This window comes from Rousettus aegyptiacus, unplaced genomic scaffold, assembly GCF_014176215.1.
Source record: "Rousettus aegyptiacus isolate mRouAeg1 unplaced genomic scaffold, mRouAeg1.p scaffold_m13_p_5, whole genome shotgun sequence".
NCBI lineage: Eukaryota > Metazoa > Chordata > Mammalia > Chiroptera > Pteropodidae > Rousettus > Rousettus aegyptiacus.
Window position 1 is genome coordinate 37,347,606 of NW_023416308.1, and position 17,830 is coordinate 37,365,435.

Sequence of the window (17,830 nt, forward strand, 5' to 3'; positions counted from 1 at the left end):
GAGCACTTTATAGCATTTCATTTGCTTGTAGTTTCTTTAGTTTCTTTCTTCACTGTCATAGTTTTCTAAGGATAGAACTTTTATCTCCATGGTTAAATTTGTTCCTCAGCATTTTATTATTTTTGATGCAATTATAATGTTATTGTTTTCTTAATTTATCTAATAGTTTATTACTGGTGTATAAAATTTCAACCAATTTCTACATGTTAATTTTGTGTACTGCTACTTTACAGAATTCATTTATTAGTTCTAATTGTTATGTATTTGTGTATGGAATCTTAGGGTTCTCCATATATAGTATCATGCCGTCCATAAATAATGAGTTTTGTTTCTTCTTTTCAAATTTGGATGCTTTTTATTTCATTTTCTTGTCTTGTGACTAGGACTTCCACTGCTATGTTAATTAAAAGTAATGAAAGTAGATATCCTTGTTCTATTCCTGATTATAAAGAAAAAAATTATAGCTTTTCATGATTAAGCATGATGTTAACTGTAGGTGTCATATATGGCCTTTATTATGCTGAGGTATGTTCTCACTATACGCACTCTGCTGAAACTTTATATCATAAATGGAGGTTGGATTTTGTCAAATACTTTTTGATAAGATATCAATGCTGTTTAATATCAATGCTATTGATAAGATCATATGATTTTTATCCCATTGTGTTTATATGGTATATCATGTTCATTGATCTGTGGATATTGACCTAAACTTGCATTCTGGAAGTAAATCCCACTAGATCATGGTGCATGGTCTTTCTAATGTATTGCTGAATTCAGTTTGCTAATATTTTGTTGCAGATTTTTGCATCTATGTTCATCAGGGATATTGGCCTGTAATTTTCATTTTTGTAATGTCTTTGTCTGGTTTTGGTATCAGTGCAATGAGTTTGGGAGACTTCCATCCTCTTTAGCTTTTTGTACTACTTTGAGAAAAGTAGGTATTAATTCATCTTTAAATGTTTGGTAAAATTCTTCTGCAAAACCATCTGGTCCAGTACTTTTGTTTGTCGAGAGTGTTTTAATTACTGATTTGATTTAGTTAGTAGTTATTGATCTGTTCAGAATTTCTGTTTCTTCTTGATATTTAGTTTTGGAAGATTGCATATTTCTAGGAATTTATCCATTTCTTTCAGATTGTCTAATTTGTTGGTATATAATTGTTCATAATATTTTTTATAATCTTCTATCTGTGGTATCATTTGTCATTTTTCCTCTTTCTTTTCTGATTTTATATATTTGAGCCTTCTACTTTTTTTTCTTGATGAGTCTGGCTAAAGGTTTATCACTTTTGTTTATCTTTTTGAAAAAAAATCTCTTGGTTTCATTGATTTTTTTTGACTCTATACCATTTATTTCAACTCTGATCTTTATTATTTCCTTCCTTCTATTCATTTTAGGCTTTGTTTGTTCTTTTTTTCCCCCTAGTTCCTTTAAATATAAGATTGGATTGTTTATTTGAGATTTTCTTGTTTCTTGAGGTAGAGCCCGTATTGCTAAAAATTTTTCTCTTAAAACCACTTTGGTTGTGCCTCAAAGATTTTTGGGTTTTGTGTTTTCATTTTTATTTGTCTCAAGATATCTTTTGACTTCTTCCTTGATCTCATTATTAACCCATTCATTGCCTAATAGCATGTTATTTAGTTTTTACATGTTGATGTGCTATTTTTCTCAGCTTTCTTCTTATAATTGATTTGTAGTTTCATATCATTGTGGTCAGAGAAGATACTTGATATTTTCAGTATTCTTTAATTTATTGAGACTTGTTTTGTGGCCTAATGTCCCACATGCACTTAAAAAGAATGTAAATTCTCCTGCTTTGAAGTGAAATGTTCTGAAAATATTAAGTTCATCCAATTTGATGTGTCATTTAAGGCCACTGTATCCTTGTTGATTTTCCATCTGAATGATCTATCTGTTAGTGTTAATGGGGTGTTAAATTCTCCTACAATTATTGTCTTACTGTTGATTGCTCCCATTATGTCCATCAATATTTTCTTTAAGATTTAGGTCCTCTGATAGTGGGTGTGTAGATGTTTAGAAGAGTTTTATCCTCTTGTTGGATTGATCTCATTATCATTATGAAATTCTTTCCTTTGTCTTTTCTTACAGCCTTGGTTTAAAAATATTTTTTTGTCTGATTTTGTGTTGCCACCTCAGCCTTTTAAAATTTCCATTTGCATCAAATATATTTTTCCATCTTTTCACTTTCACATGTATGTTTTATGAATTGGATTGGGTTTCTTGTAGGCAGCATATGTACAGGTCTTGTTTTTTTATTCATTCAGCCACCCCATGTATTTTGTTTGGAGCATTTAGTCCATTTACATTTAAAGTAATTATTGATAGGTATGTAATTATTGCCATTTTATTGTTATTTGATTTTTTTTTGTAGTTTTCTGTTCCCTTCCTATATTCTTGCTCTCTTCTCTTGTATGTTGATGACTTTCTATAGTGTTATGTTTGGATTCCTCTCTTTATTACTTGTGTATCTCTTATAGACTTTTGGTTTGTGGTTACCATGGGCTTCTTGTATACCAACCTACATTTATAGCAGTCCATTTTAAGTTGATAGTCACTTAAGTTCAAACATGTTCTAAAATCACAATTTTTAATCACCCCCCTCTACTATGTCTTTGTCATTCTTTTTCACTTCTTGTATATGTGTTTCCCTTATTTTATTCTTGATAATTTATGATCTGAGAGCTTTTGTCTTTTAACCCTTGTACTAGCTAGTTAGTCGATCCACTGATTTTAAAAATTGTTTGCCTCTGTCAGTGAGAATTTTTTCTTTACTATATTTTCTTATTTGTACTTTTGATTTTTTCTTCTTAAAGAAATTCCTCTAACATTTCTTGTAATGCTGGCTTAGTGGTGATGAACTCCTTTAACATTTTCTTGTCTGGGAAACTCTTTATCTCTTCTTTGATTCTAAATGGCAGGCTTGCTGGGTAGAGTACTCTCGATTATAGATTTTTGCCTTTTATGACTTTGAATATTTCTTTCCAATTCCTCTGGCCTACAAAGTTTCCATCAGCTGGCAGTCTTATGAGCTCCTTTGTACATACATAAAGAACTGCTTTCCTTTTGCTACTTTCAAGATTCTCTTTCGGTATTTAACCTTTGGCATTTTAAGTATGATGATTCTTGGTGTGGATCTGTTTGAGTTCATCTTGTTTGGGACATTCTGCAGTTCCTGGACTTGTATGTTTATTTCCTTCACCATATTAAGGAAGTTTTTATATATTATTTCTTTAAATAAGTTGCTCCTCCCTCTCTCTTCTCCTTCTGGTATTCCTGTGATACAAATGTTGGTACATTTGATATTGTCCTAGAGGTCCCTTCAACTATCTTCCTTTTTAAAAGTTCTTTTCCTTTTGCTATTTCTGTTGGGTGTTTTCCACCACATTGTCTTTTAGATTGCTTATTGAAAACTCTGCTTTATCTTATCTGCTGTCGATTCCCTCTAATATGTGTTTTCTTTTTTTTATTTCAGTTATTGTATTTTTCATTTCTGATTGAATCTTTATTATGTTTTCTATGTCCTTGTTCATATTTTCTATCTCTTTGTTTAAGTTCTTGCTTTGTTCATCTATTTTCCCCCTAGGTTCATTGAATATCCTTAGCATTAGTGTTTTATATTATGTATTTGACAGAGTTTCGTTCTTTTTCTGTAGTTTTGTTATGTTCTTTAATTTAGGACATGTTTATTTGTCTCCTCATTTTGACTGACTCCTGGTGTCCATATTAGATAGATCTGCTACATCTCCTGGTCTTGATAGAATGTCCTTATATAGAAGATGTGCTGTGGGGCCAAGTTACCTGATCTGGTTACCTGATCTGGATGCTCCAGGGTTATCCCCTGTGTGGGTTTTGTGTGCCCTCCTATTATAGTTGAGTCTCAATTGCTGTTGGCACATCACTTCTTAGAGTTGATCTGCAGACTGACTGACTGTGAGGGCTGTTCATGACTACTGCATACAAGCTGTTGTATGGGGGGCTGACCCCACAGAGGAGTCATTTTAGTGGGGCTCTAGTGCCAGTCAATTGCCAGAGTCTTTCATTTATGGAGCCAGTCACCAGGTATGTTGGTTCTGAAGCCTTTTGAGGGGTGCCATTTTCCAAGCCACGGTCAGTTGCCCCTTGTGCCAGGCCTGGGTCTTTTGATAGGAGCTGCAAAGTGATCTGCAGTTTGTTGAGGCTTGTTCTGGGCTTGGAGTTGCTTTGGAGAGGCTATACTGTGAAGCAAGGCTAGTTGCCACTTGTACCTGGTTTGATGTGAGCCAAGCTCAGCTTCCACTTGTGCTGTGTTTGTGGCCACCTATTTTAAGCTGTATTTCAGCCCTAGACTGGCTGCCCCTTATACGAGGTTTGGCACTATCCGATGGGAGTTATGTTGGAAGTTAAGACGGATTGTTGCTTGTGCTGATCTTGGGGCTTCTTAGCAAGTGTTACTAAGCACACTGAAGCCAGCCACTGCTTGTTTAGGGATTATGGACATTTGAGAGATTTGGAGAAAGTCTTCCATGTGCACCAAGAAAGTGTCTTGTGTGGAGGAGCTGCTGGAAGAGGTTTGGGCTAAGAGAGAGAGTTAGTTGGAATAGGGTCTCAAGGAGTTACCAGGACAGGGTAAATAGTGTTAGCCAGGGTAAGGGAGAGCTCAGATTTGGTACTCTCCTGCGCTGGGCTGGCTGGGTGCGAGGAGAGTTCAAAAAGGAATAATGGTACTTGCCAAGAGCTTCCATCCCTGAGAGAAGTTCCCTGGTTCCTGTTCTTCCAACCCTCACTCTGAAGTTAGTCAATTTAGTTCCTCCATGTATGTCCCTGGCACCTTTAAGCTGTTACCTCTGCTCGGGAGCTTACAGTGAGTGAGTTTGTGTGATGCCCCTTTAAGGAAGCACTTTGATCTTTAGCAACTCTTTGTCTTTCTCAGATGTAGTCCCCACCATTTCCACAGCCAGATGGTATGAGGACTCCTCTTCCTGGCACTGATGCCCTGGATTAGGGAGCCTCATGTGGGGATGGTGATGCTCACTCCTCAGGGGGTACTGCTGTAGCCAAGATATCCTTCTTGATTCTTAATTGCCACACAATGGTTGTGAGACCTGCCTGTTCCTTGTCTCTACCTCTCCTACCGGTCTCAATGTGTCTTCTTCTTTATATCCTTAGTTATAGTAATTCTATTTATCTAGTCTTCAAGTGGTTCTCAATGATGATTGTTCTATAATTTAGTTGTAATTTTAATGTAGTTGTGAGAGGAGGTGAGCAGAGTTTACTTACTTTGCCATCTTGACAAGGAGTCAACCTTTTCTTATCTTTAGCCTGGTTCTTTGCTAAAATCTTCCCACATAGACCAAGTACACAGCCCTGAACTGAGTCAACTAAATATTTTTATGGGGATTTTTTATTTAACTCTAAAGGAATTCATCAAATCCTGAGAGTAGACTGTCACCTTGAGAAATAGTGCCAGGGAGCACTTGGACCTAAAGAAGATATTACTACTTCCCCAAGAATACTAATGTTTCTCTGGGCTTCTTCTTCCCAAGCATTACTGAGGAAGAGCTTGGCCCAGTGAACATGGATAAACTCTACAAATTTGGGCTCAGATTGGTTTACAACGGGTCTGATTGGGGCCTCTCTCTGATCAGGAAGCAGGCCTTCTTTGTACCTTGTATATTGGCTGGGTTGATTGTGTGTGTGTGTGTGTGTGTGTGTGTGTGTGTGTGTGTATTTTATATATTTATATACATATGTCTATCTATATCTATATCTATACCTATATCTATATCTTACATCTATATCTATGAGAGAGAGAGAGAGAGAGAGAGAGAGAGAGAGAGAGAGAGAGAGAGAAAGAAACAGAGAGACAGAGGCAGAAAGAGTTAACTAATTGGGCATTATTCATTATTCTCTAAACCTTCTTCCTGTATCCTGAGTCTCCCCAGTGGACAAGGACCCAAACATGTTGTGGGTGTAATGTGAACCCTGATAATTTATCCTTGGCCCTAGCCTGTGGTGGGTGGAATAGGAAGACAGCCTGCCTCATGTGGCAGGATAGCAGATGCATGTATTCCTGAGGCATGTTAGTAGGAGTCTAAGTGATGATTCCTGCTAATACATGAGCCAGGAGTGGATGTGAGCTCCCTCTATCCTTTATATCCCATTGCCACTTAGCTTGGTGACTGCAACAAGTCAGGGCAGGGTCCTTGGGCATCTCACTAAGTGGGAGGGGAAGGGAGAAGAGAGAAAGGCTTCCGGGACGTAAACTGCTCAAAAACAAAAAAGTGAGCAGATAATCTAATTTAAATGGGCTGAGTTGCAGCCCAAAAAAAACTGAAGGCAGGAGAAAATTTGAAAGCAGATCCTGGAGCTGGGCTTCCCTCCTCTAGCTGCCTGAAAAAGTCTGGGCCTGTCCTGTTAACTTCATTCCTTCCTGGGTTTAATTAACATTCCTCCTTAACAGCTTGCCTTAAGCACAGAGTGTAGGGCCCATTCCTCTCTTGCTTGGGTTCCCCAAGTCACACTATCAAAGGTGTGACAGAGCACTAGGCCTGGGGAGGGGGCAAGCCAGAAAGGGAGCCCTCTAGTGGGGACTGAGGGCTTCAAGTCTTCCTTATGCTGGAGGATAAGGAATCAGGTATCTGATCACCTCCTGAGAATTACCAGAATCTGGTTATAACATTCCAGCTTCCTAACAAAATCTCTCCTTCATACAGACATGTGTCAGAAATCAGCCTGATTCTCCTGTCAGTGAGAAGGGTCTCAGGTGTAGGGGATGTTTGAGAGGTTGTTCTCCTATACCCTGTACTGCACTGTTGGCTGCACTGGTTGTTCATTAGGGACTTACTGTGCAGCCAGTTTGGGGAAGTCACTTAGAACAGCGAACCCATGAAAAAGCAAAATGCATGGTCTGAGAATCTGTACATCTAAGCTAGCTTTATCTAGTTTGTTGTACTTGAGTAAATTACTAACCTCTCTGATTCTCAATTTCTTTGTCTGTAAAATGGAATCAGTGGCAAATTTGAAATACGTTAAGTGTTTTAAACACCTGGTTCCTACTTCTTATAATCTAATAAGAGTTGCTAAGGGGAGAGAGGGAGAGCTGTGTCCTTGACATTGGCCTTATTTAGGAGGGCCAGGCAGCAGCTGGAAAGACTGGTTGGCTAGGAGGTTCTGCAAGATAAGGACTGGGAAGTATCCCTTAGACATTGGAACATGGAGATCACTGTGACCAGCTATGCAACATTGATGGACTGGTGGCATATATACCAGATGGTTTTGAGTGGAATGGTATAAATGGTGAGAAAGCGAGGGTAAAAATGGGACAGCCCTTTCTTGTCTCTCTTCAATCTTTTTTCTTCACTAGAGTCAATTAAATTTGTTGCAGGTTTAGAATACAGCCTCTGAAACCAAACGGCTCAGGTTTGAATCCTGGTTCTGCCATTTACTTACAATCTTGGGCAAGTTACTTAACCTCTCTGTGCCTCATTTTCTTGATCTGTAAAATGAGGATAATAATAGTAACTTAGTTCATCAGGGTATTGGGATCACCGAATGAGGCAGCACATGTAAAATGTGTGACACGTAGGAAGGGCTATAGGTGTTAGCTGTGTTAATATTACAGATATGATCCTGTAGGCCATCCATTGCTTAAGATACTTCATAGCCTTCCAGTTACTCTTCAAGATGTGACATCTTCTCCCTGTCTTTTCATCGCATCTTATAGCACACTTCCAGTCCTGTTCATTCTAGCCTTCTGGCCTTCTTTCAGCCCCTGGAATGCACCACGCTCCCTCCTGTCTTGGAGCCTTAGGACATGCTGTCTCCTCCACTGGGAATGCTCACCCCAGGCATCCTCATAGGTAAATCCTATTCGGTTAACTGATTTTCATCTTGGGAAAGCCCTATGAACCTCTTGTACTCTGTCAACGCCCTGCTCTACTTTCCCCTGGCACCGCATATGACTCCCTTATAACATTTATTATAGTTGTAGTTTTACAATTTTTTCCTTACAATTTGATGACTGTTTCCTTCCCCAAATGGACTGTAAACTCTTTGCTGACAGGGACTATGCCTGTATTTGCTCACCCCTGCATCGCTGCACACTGCCAGGAACAGAGCAGAGAATCAGTAAAGAGTGGTGAGGAATGCTGAGCATTAAAGAAGAAGAGAAAATTGGGGAGGGAGCAGATAGTCCCTGCCTACCCCTAGATCCCACATTCAAGAACCAAGGAAACAGTGCTTCTGGAGTCCCTTGAAGAGCTCAGTGGCCCCATGTCACTGTCAGCCAGATCTTGAGCTAGAATCTAATGTCTTATCCTGCCACCGAAAGCCAACCTTGCTGGACTTGGAGCTTCCTTCTAGCTGGTGTTTATGGATAATGCTAGCTTCCATTCTCACAGCCTCAGACAAGGCCTTGGTTAGAATTCTGTAAAACTTTTCAATAGTCAAGGGATTTTTAGTAACAGTTACCTTGGAAAGAAGGTTTCTAGAAATGCTCAGTATAGTCTTATTCTGTGTAGCATTTTCTATTCCAACTGTTGCATCCCAAAGCTTTCCATAGTTAAGTAATACAATTACTTTAATAAATGACAGCAAAGAATGTGAGGCATTATGGGGTCTGAGTAGCAGGTGAACAAAATATGTGCCAATGTTATTTGCAAAGCAGTAGAAAGTTGCTGGCATGAAGAAGCAGCTTACCTCCCCAGAGGGCAGAAAGTAGGGGACAAGAGGGTGGGGTGGGCAGTGTTAAAAAAACAGACTAAAAAGTTCTGGAAGCTGATTACAGATGGTGTAGTGGAAATGAGAATTCAAAAGAAACTGGTAAGGTCATTTAATCCACTGTCCCCAAAGGAGAATTATATAATGAGGCAGAAACTGGAGAATGATTGGGTTTGGTTTCCAAACTGGATGTCAGTTTTTTCCTTGAGTTTTCTAAGAGATGGGATAGCATAAAGCCTAAGAGGGTCCTTATGTGCAGCTTCAGAGAGAGGCAGTCATGCCAGGGAAGCACAATGTGTCAGCACAGCTGTGCGCATGTCCCAGGTCACCTGGGAACGGCCACCAGGGGCCAAGTGTCCAGGGGCCTCTGCCATGCATGAAGACAGACTAGACCTGATTACACCCCAGACATTCCTACAATTGATCCTGGATTAAGATGTTGTCTCCATAAGCACTTGTTGAGATTACCCTCATCATTAAGTTCTTCATCATCATCATCATCACCATTGTCATCATCCTAAACCACAAACACTTAATGGGTACTTACTTTGAACCAGGACTCATGCTCAGCATTTACAACCATTGTCTCATTCACTTTTAGGCAATTCTAGGAGATAGGTACTATTATTATTCCCACTTTTTTAATGAGCAAACTGAGACTTAAAAAAGTTAAATGACTTGCCCAAGGTCACACAACAAATAATTAAGTAGCAGAGTCCAGATAGGTTTGTCCCACACTAAAAGCTAAGTCTCAGTAACAGCACCTTACTGGTGTGGCAGGACTCCATAGCATATACAGTTTATGAAGCTCTCTCACATCTATCATCTCTCTTGACTCTCACATAATATTGATAGGCAGGCATTACTACATTGTATAGCCCAGTAAAATGAATCCCAGAGAGGTTGAGCTGCCATGGACAAATGGTTGGCAAGAGGCAGGTATTCTGTCCCATCCCATCTTCTCATTTTCTTGGCTCTGTGTAAAGGAGGAGTTGCCAAGGGGATGCGGGCAGGGCTGAGGAGGCTGAAGCTCTGCACAGTGGTGCTGGGCACTGCTGAAGGGAAGAAATAGAGTTTTGTCTGAAAGGGGGAAACAAGTGTCTAAAAGAAGAGGAAAGAGAAATAGAGGAAAGCTTTGTTTGCTTCAGCTCATCCAGGATCTGGTGTGGTCATCAGATACTTCTTAGTGGTAGTCTCAGAGAAGTGCAAGGTGAGAGTAACAAGCTCAGGCAGATGTAGACAAGAGCACTGCTGTGAATTCATTGTCCTTCTCCCAGCCCTGGCTGATCCTGGGAAAAGAGCAGCAGCCACACTGAGCCTTCAGGCTTTGATAGCAATCATGGCAGTTGCATGACCTCTATTAAACTCCACGAAGAAAAGGATAATATGTTTTGTAAGTCACCTCCAGGCTGGCTCCAGACTGTCCTCCCTTGTAAACTCCACAAACATCCAGGAGATAAAAGAGGGGATCTCTTAGAAGCAGAACACAAAGCTCTTCAAAAGAACACTTTCAATCAAAAATGAAGAGAGAGGTCTTTTTCTCAAAGGGAATGTATTTTTACACCCCTGCGCATGCAACACACATGAGCATGTGCTCATGCATGCACGCACGCGCATACACACACACACACACACACACACACACACACAACACAACCAAGAACATTGTGATATATATAGAACTCTGCCATTTCCCCTTTACCAGTCCTCCTCCTCTTCATTCTCTGGCTCTGGGGTCACTCCCTTTGCTGGTTTCCCAGCTCTCAGGGTTATACTTCCAGACCTGCTCTCTCCAGGTGGTGTCACCTTTCTGACCTTTCCGGATTTCCTTCCCTAATATAAAATGTCCCCACCTTGGGTCCATGTTAGCTGCTGCTCTTTGTTGACTAGTCTAATAAACTGTTTTCTCCTCAGAGCTCATGTTCTTTGACCACTCTGCAGCATTCTATTCTGCTCACTGCCATCATCTTTCTGAGCAAACAGAGGCCAGTTAAACCAAGCTCTACCACTTCTAGCCAGGTAAAATGAAAATGTGGGGTTTTAGAGCTGGAAAAGATTTTAGAGAGCATTTGGTTGCACCTTTCCACTATACAGTGGAGGAAACTGAGGCCCAGAGTGGAATAACTTGCCCAAGGTCATCATGAGTTTGTGGCCCAGCTGGGAGGAGACCCACTGTGAGGGGAGCCAGGTCCTCTGATGTCCTGGCACTGCCCTTTCTCCCGGAGAACACAGACCTCTCCAACAAGTGACCAGAGAGTTGGAAGGGCTCAGACAAACTATCATTGTGCCCACACATCCCTCAACAACCCACACTGTCAAATCCTAGCCCCCTTTCATTGGTAGTTTGGCTTCATAGAACATTACATCCTCTTTGAAGACTGCTTTATAGAATAATGTCTTTTTAGCTAAGATAAAATAAAATGAATGCACATCTTTTAGAATAACCTGATCCCAGGAGTTTGCTGATACCCTGGGGTGCATTAAAACCATGGTAGATAATTACTTTTCTATACCAAGTTGATTAAACATAAAAAACAACCACAAAATCTCAATGGTTTCATTAGCTTGTCACTGCCCTTTCCCATCTCATCCCTAACTCCCCTGCCCCCTACTTACTCTGACTAGGGACAAAGGAAAGAAAGACAGGCTGGGGCAATTATTCAGCGCTGTCCATATGAGGCAGTTTTTCTCTCTGGCCCAGTTTAGAGAGGTGTGAAGAGACAGAAATGCCCTGTGCAAGCTTGGGGCCAACAGTCCCTGGGTCATTCTCCATGTACCCAGGAAAGGGTCCTTATGGGAGGCTGTCCATTCCCAGCTTTCTCTCCATATGGAATTGTTCACCATATGTCATTGTTGGCCAACTTTTATAAACTTGTGAAAAGATTTCCAAATTTCAATCCAAAGTTTGCCCTTTTTAGAGGAAAGCTGAGTGTGGGGGAAAGAAACTTGAGAACAGAGTTGTTGATTTTGGTTAATTGATTTGAACATATAGATTTTTAAATAATCAGAGAAAGGACTGGATGCCATGTTTACTTCTTACCCATTTTATCAGTTTTGGTTTTCCTAACATTTTCTTAAGTCCCTTCATTTTCTTTTTGTCTCTTTCTCCTTCCAAGGTTTGGGCAGGTCTTGGCTGGCAATTTGCTGTCAACCCACACACAGGACTGTCATTGCACCTGCACGGCCTTTGTGGTTGATTTCTGTTGCTTTACACCAGTGCTCATAAGCTGAACTCTATCCACAGCCATTGTCATTGAAGGGCTGAGGTTCTAAAAGGCCCTCCAAATAGTCCCCAAATGAAGATGCTAACAATCTTCTAATCAAACCTCACTCCCTGACCTAAGGGTTGATTCCCTCGATAGCAATAATCAACACTCTCTTGGAGAAATACAGAATAATCCCAGTGAGTAATTCATATTTTACATTTTTTTAAATTAAAAATCTTACATCTGCACTCATTTCTTTTAAGCCTCACCTCACTTTGTAAGGCCATGAGTTTGTTAACCTATGTTGGATTACCTGGCTGCTTTAGCAGATGGAACATGAATTGGAGGATTGGGGTTGAGATGTAGGAGAAACTGACTTTTTCCAATGAATTTATCTTTCATGTACACAAATCATAAATTCCCTTGTGTGTCAAATGAGGGCCAGCATGTCTTTCTCCTTACTTTCTTAGCAATATAATTTTGGAAGAAGCATGTGTGTGTCTGTGTGTGTGTGTGCGCGCACGCTCATTCAGAATTGATTGCCTGTTTATAGGTTGTTGGACATTTCACTTTTCCTTATTTCTTCTTTCATCTTTTACATCAACTGATCCACCAGAATTTGAAGAAGTTAAAGAAGCTGAAATGTATACCAATGATGGCCAGTCTCTGATATATGTCTAAGTTTATAAAACACGATTCTTAAATACTAGTATATGTCAGAATCATCTGGGTAACTTACTACAAATGCAGATTCCTGAGTCCTAATACCAGAGAGTCTGATCCAGGGGTTCTTGAATGAGGCTCAGAAATTCATAGTTTAATAAGCCCAACAGGTGATTCTGATGCAAGTGGTCATAGGCTATATTTTAAGAATCACTGAGAAGGATCCTAGCACTCTTAACCCCACATCCTTGGGTTAGGGATGACATTAAAGAAGCCTAGAGAAGTGAAGTGACTAGCCTAGGTTAGTTGGTTGGTTGGTTGGTTGGTTGGTTGGTTAGTTAGTTAGTTAGTTAGTTAGTTAGTGCAGAGCATGAACTAGAACTGAACACCATCTATGGACCATTCCCACCACTCCATTTATAGGGGAGCAGACAAATAGGAGAGAGCTTGTTTTGCAATAAGATGGAGTTAAATGAGATACAAAAAAAGAACCTCCTGATGGAGAGTAGTATTGGGGAAGCCTATATCATCTTCTTTCCCAGAGGGTCTTATCAGGACCGACTCACCTGATGTGTGCATTTGAGGTATATTATGGAGACAAAGAGAAAGGAAGGAAATGTCTTCACAACAAATTCTGGTGATTTTGGACAAAAGAGACCAGAGACCCTTATTTTAGTTCTATTGTGACACCTGAATTTTAACCTCAACAACAACATAGGTGGCCACTGGTCCAGGAAGCCTGAGGTTCAGTCGCAGCTCTGACAAGGAGCAAGCCTTGGGACATTGGGCCACTTGCTCAATTTCTTGGTCTTCATTTCCTCACTGTGAAATGAATGATTTGCATTAGATTGCTTTTAATTTCTGTGATTCCATCATTTTTATCTTTTATTGTAAACTTACCCCCCACCTAAGTGTCTCACATAGGATAGTGAAATTTTATTAACTGAACAAATTAATAAGTTGAGTAAAAAACTATTCAATGTTGTTAATCCAGGAAACTTATCTACTAGTTTTTCCCTTTGAAACTTATTTTCTGGAGCATTTGAGTGTATCTCTGAACAGTCTGTGGTGATCCCTCATGATTTTTTATACTTATTTAGTATTTTAGAGGAGTCCAACCTCAAATCAGTATGAGTTATAGCTTCAATATTCATGTCCTTTCATGAGTGATCATTCAGACCTCAGATATACTGTGATTCCCCAAGCAGAGAAGCCAAACATCTCCTAAACAGTGATGCCCTCTGGTCACAAGCCCAAGTGAACCCATCTCATGTGGTTACCCCAATGATAGGCTCTCTCTATCCTTTTCAGAAAGCCGATTTGGCCGTGGCAGGCCTCACCATTACTGCTGAACGGGAGAAGGTGATTGACTTCTCAAAGCCATTCATGACTCTGGGAATTAGCATTCTATACCGAGTTCATATGGTAAGAAATTTATTTTATAAGCGTTTATACCATTAAACTTATTTGCATGCAAACATCAAGTTATATGATAATAAAGAATGACTCATGGAAATATTTAGATTTCAAGACTTAAATGCAAATGTACTGGGCTATTTTTTCCCCCATCAGCTGCATGGACTTGCAAACAGGAAAAATGGAAAGTCACATTTGTGGGCTTTCCCATAGAAATTGCTTCTGCCTCACTGAATAGGGATGGCCAAGAATTACCATTCAACCCTTGGTGCACAGTGTGTCAATGACTGGCCCTGTCGGTCATTCTGCTTCCTCCTAGGTGTTGGGGCTGGCAACCCAGATAAGTCACCCCAGCAGCCCAGATAAATCACCCCAGCATTCTCCAAGACTTCACTGACTCCCAGTTCTACCTCTGTTCACTCTGAGCTTTGCATCTGGTGAGGGAATGGAGACTTCTTTCACTCTTGAGTATCTGTACTGTTGAATAAAGAGCAGATAATTTAATGTCACTTATACTTGGCATGTCCCTCTTCTACATCCTTAAAAAAAGGATATGTCTGGTTAGGTTGGCTAGAGTGAATATCAAAATGAATTTGTGAAAGCACACTAATGAGTAGCAGAGGATGGACATGACATCAAAGTATACTGGTTGGTGGGGGAAGAGGGTAGGGCATCAGAAGAGGAACCTGGCTGTGCCTCAGACACAAAGTGAACAATCATTACATTGCTAGCACATAGTTGACTTTGCCTAATTTACCGCACTGAACCAGAAGAAACTACCTCTTATCTTTTCATCCAAACTGGCTCTACATGCACAGCTATTATATGAATTTCCCAATACTCTAGTCACTGTAGGTGTCCAAGGTCACTTGACATATTCCTGGCACCACAATGCTGCCTGACAGGGAAGTAACCAAGAGCCACGTACCTGCTAAAGAAGTGACCCTCCAGGTTCTAGTTCCTATCCAGACCCAGAATCCTAGCCCTAGAGAAACGAGATTATCTGTATTCACAGTCCCACCTGGAGGTCACATAGCTGACAGCTACTAGGACATCAGGAACTGTGGCCCATTTTTCCAGGAGAAAGGTCTTGTCACAGAGCCCACTCGGGTGGCTCAGAATAGCACTATCCTGTTCTGAGCCTTAATATCTGTGATGATCATTGCTCTGCTTGGGAAAAGAGGTCAAATCATCAGGAAAAAGAGAACATCAAAATCCCAAGCTTTTATAGGCTAAGACAGAAAGAAATGTAGTCATAGTCTACAGTCGAGGCTGTTGGTGATGCATCTGTCTTATAGATTAATGGGAATTTTAATCCTCCCTCTTCTTCCAAGATGATGATACCTCTATGCCAGATACTCTTTGAGGCACCTGTGATGTTGGCTGTTGTTATGAGTTGAATTGTGTTCCTTCAAATGATATGTTGAAGTCCTAATCCTCAGGACCCATGAAATTGACTTTATTTGGAAATGTCTTTGCTGATGTAACCAAGCTTAGATGAGGTCATACTGGATTAGGGTAGGCCCTAATCCAATGACTGGTGTCTTTATAAAAAGAGGGAAGTTTGGACACTGACACATAGGGAGAAGACCATGTGAATTTGGAGACAGAGATTGGAGCCAAAGAATGCCAAAAATTGCCAGCAACCACCACGAGCTAAAAGAGATAAGGAAGGATTCTTTCCTAAAAACTTCAGAGAGAGTATGGCCCTGCTGACATCTTGCTTTTGGCTTTCTAGTCTCCAGAACAATGAGATAATACATTTCTGTTGTTTTAAGCCACCCAGTTTGTGGTACATTGTTATGGCAGCACTAGGAAACTAATATAGTTGTTCGTATTTTGGAAATGAGGAAACAAGTGCAACCAGTTTTAAAAACCTGGACAAGACCACTTATCATAAGTGAAAGAGCATAGCTTAACCCCAGGAATGGTGTGATTTTAGCCTATGCTCTCTCAATGACACTAGACCTCTACTCTAAATTGTATGAATTTTGAATAACTGTGCTGTAAGGCACTCTGTGCCCCCTTTCTCATTTGGTCCTTGGAACTGTCCTTCAAGGAAAGAGGACAGCGATTATAATTCCAGTCTTAGAGATAAGGAACCAAAACACACACGGAGCTAATACAAGGCTGGACCTGGAATCAGGGTCACCTAACTCAGGACAGTGCTTTTTTCATAGTTACATCTGGAATTTCTTGAGCCCATCCCACACCCTCCAGCAACTTTACTCCAAGAGAGTACCTAAAAGAAATGGAAACATATAGTCTCTGTGACCGGCCATAAAACTAAGTTTTGGCCTTGATCTCTTGATTAACACCAAGGGAATTAGAGACCTGCTCATGACCCAGTGGACCATGAGGAATCATGTGGGTGAAAGTATCAGATGTAACTGATCCCAAGTGTTTTCAATGCCTGGGAACAATGCTGCTAGGTTACCCTCACCACCCAAAACACCACTGTCCTGAATATATCAACTCTGACCAGAACAAAACTCCAATTAACCAACTCTCTAGACAGCATACATTAAATTATTGACTAAATTTTACTACTACTTGCAAACCCATGACTGTCTTAGTGCCCCTGTATTAGTTCCTGGGGTGTGAAGTTTTGTGTCAGCATGGCTAGGAAATGATGTTCAGATAATTGGTCAACTACTAATCTAGATGTTGCTGTGAAGGTATTTTGTAGCATTGATTAACATCTATAATCAGTTGACTTTAAATAAAAGATGTTACTTTGATAATGTGGGTGGGCCTCATTCAATCAGTTGGAGGCCTTATGAGCGAAAACCAGGTTTCCCAAAGTAGAAGGAATTCTGCCTCAAGACTATCACATATAAATTCTCCCTGAGGTTTCAGTCTGTCCTGCCCTACAGATTTCTTTTTACCAGCACCTACAATCACACAAGCTAATTCCTGTAAAATAAATCTCTAAATGCGGAAAAATAGCATACATGAGAGAAGCTCCAATCATCCCTCTGGAAACTAAATCAAAGTTGCGACTGTAAGAAGAAGCAGAAGCAAGGAAAAATTGCCTGGGATCTTGATTAAGAAGCCTTACAACTAGGGAGAAGTCCAGGAATTCGCCCTGCAACGGCAAAAGGTAGGATGGGGCAAGGACGCGGGGCTGCCTGGTCTAAGTGGCTGAAAGAGATAGAGGCTGTTGCAGTGGCAGCGGCAGACGTCTCTTAAAGGGGCTGCATCTGCAAGCAGATTTTCATGGTGACAGACCTGCTCACTCTGAGCACCAGAGCCCATTCAGCTGTGCACAGAGACTTACAGGGAGAAATTTTCAGAGTCAGAGCTGAGGCAAGACTTGCTCTGCACAGAAGTGCTGGTTGTATCCATTGTTTCCTGTTGAGCCCTACCCCCTCCCAGTGCATAGGACACAATGCCGCCACAGCCGAGACTTCATCAAACTAGATAACAGAGGTCTCTCTGCACAGAGGATTCCCTGAAACCCCACCTCCTCCAACTTGTGGCCCCACCCAAGCCACATCTAGGTATATCTTCATCAGGTAAGGTGCTCCTTGTTGAGCAGCACCTAGACTCACATTGGAGGCAGCTGGCCTGGGTTTCTGGTGTGGCTTTTTGAGGCAACTATAAACACAGCATCTGTGAATTGCTTGCTGAACATTAAGAGGTAGCCCTGGAGGGGTAGAAGTTTGGGCTAAGTTTGGCCTACAGCTGAACCCCTCTCAGGACTGTGCCACTGGGCACCTACTTCACAAATCCATACTAATAAGACTGAGAGACAGGAGCTTTGTTTAGTACATAGAAGCAGACATGGAAAGGCAGCCAAAATGAGAAGACAAGAAGCAGAA

The 17,830-nt window shown here is 40.7% G+C and overlaps 1 protein-coding gene across 21 annotated transcripts in view; it reads left to right on the top strand.

Annotated features, from left to right (window-relative positions):
- GRIK4 (glutamate ionotropic receptor kainate type subunit 4) overlaps positions 1 to 17,830 on the top strand; it is a 444,032-nt gene that overhangs the window by 380,806 nt on the left and 45,396 nt on the right. For 14 of the 21 annotated variants that reach the window (XM_036221747.1, XM_036221742.1, XM_036221744.1 and 11 more), the window contains 2 exons: positions 10,636 to 10,740; positions 13,902 to 14,015. In XM_036221747.1, coding sequence (XP_036077640.1) covers positions 10,636 to 10,740; positions 13,902 to 14,015 — 219 coding nt within the window. The remainder of the gene's footprint in view (positions 1 to 10,635; positions 10,741 to 13,901; positions 14,016 to 17,830) is intronic. The other 7 variants (XR_004951076.1, XM_016161267.2, XM_036221748.1 and 4 more) reach the window with 1 other exon arrangement.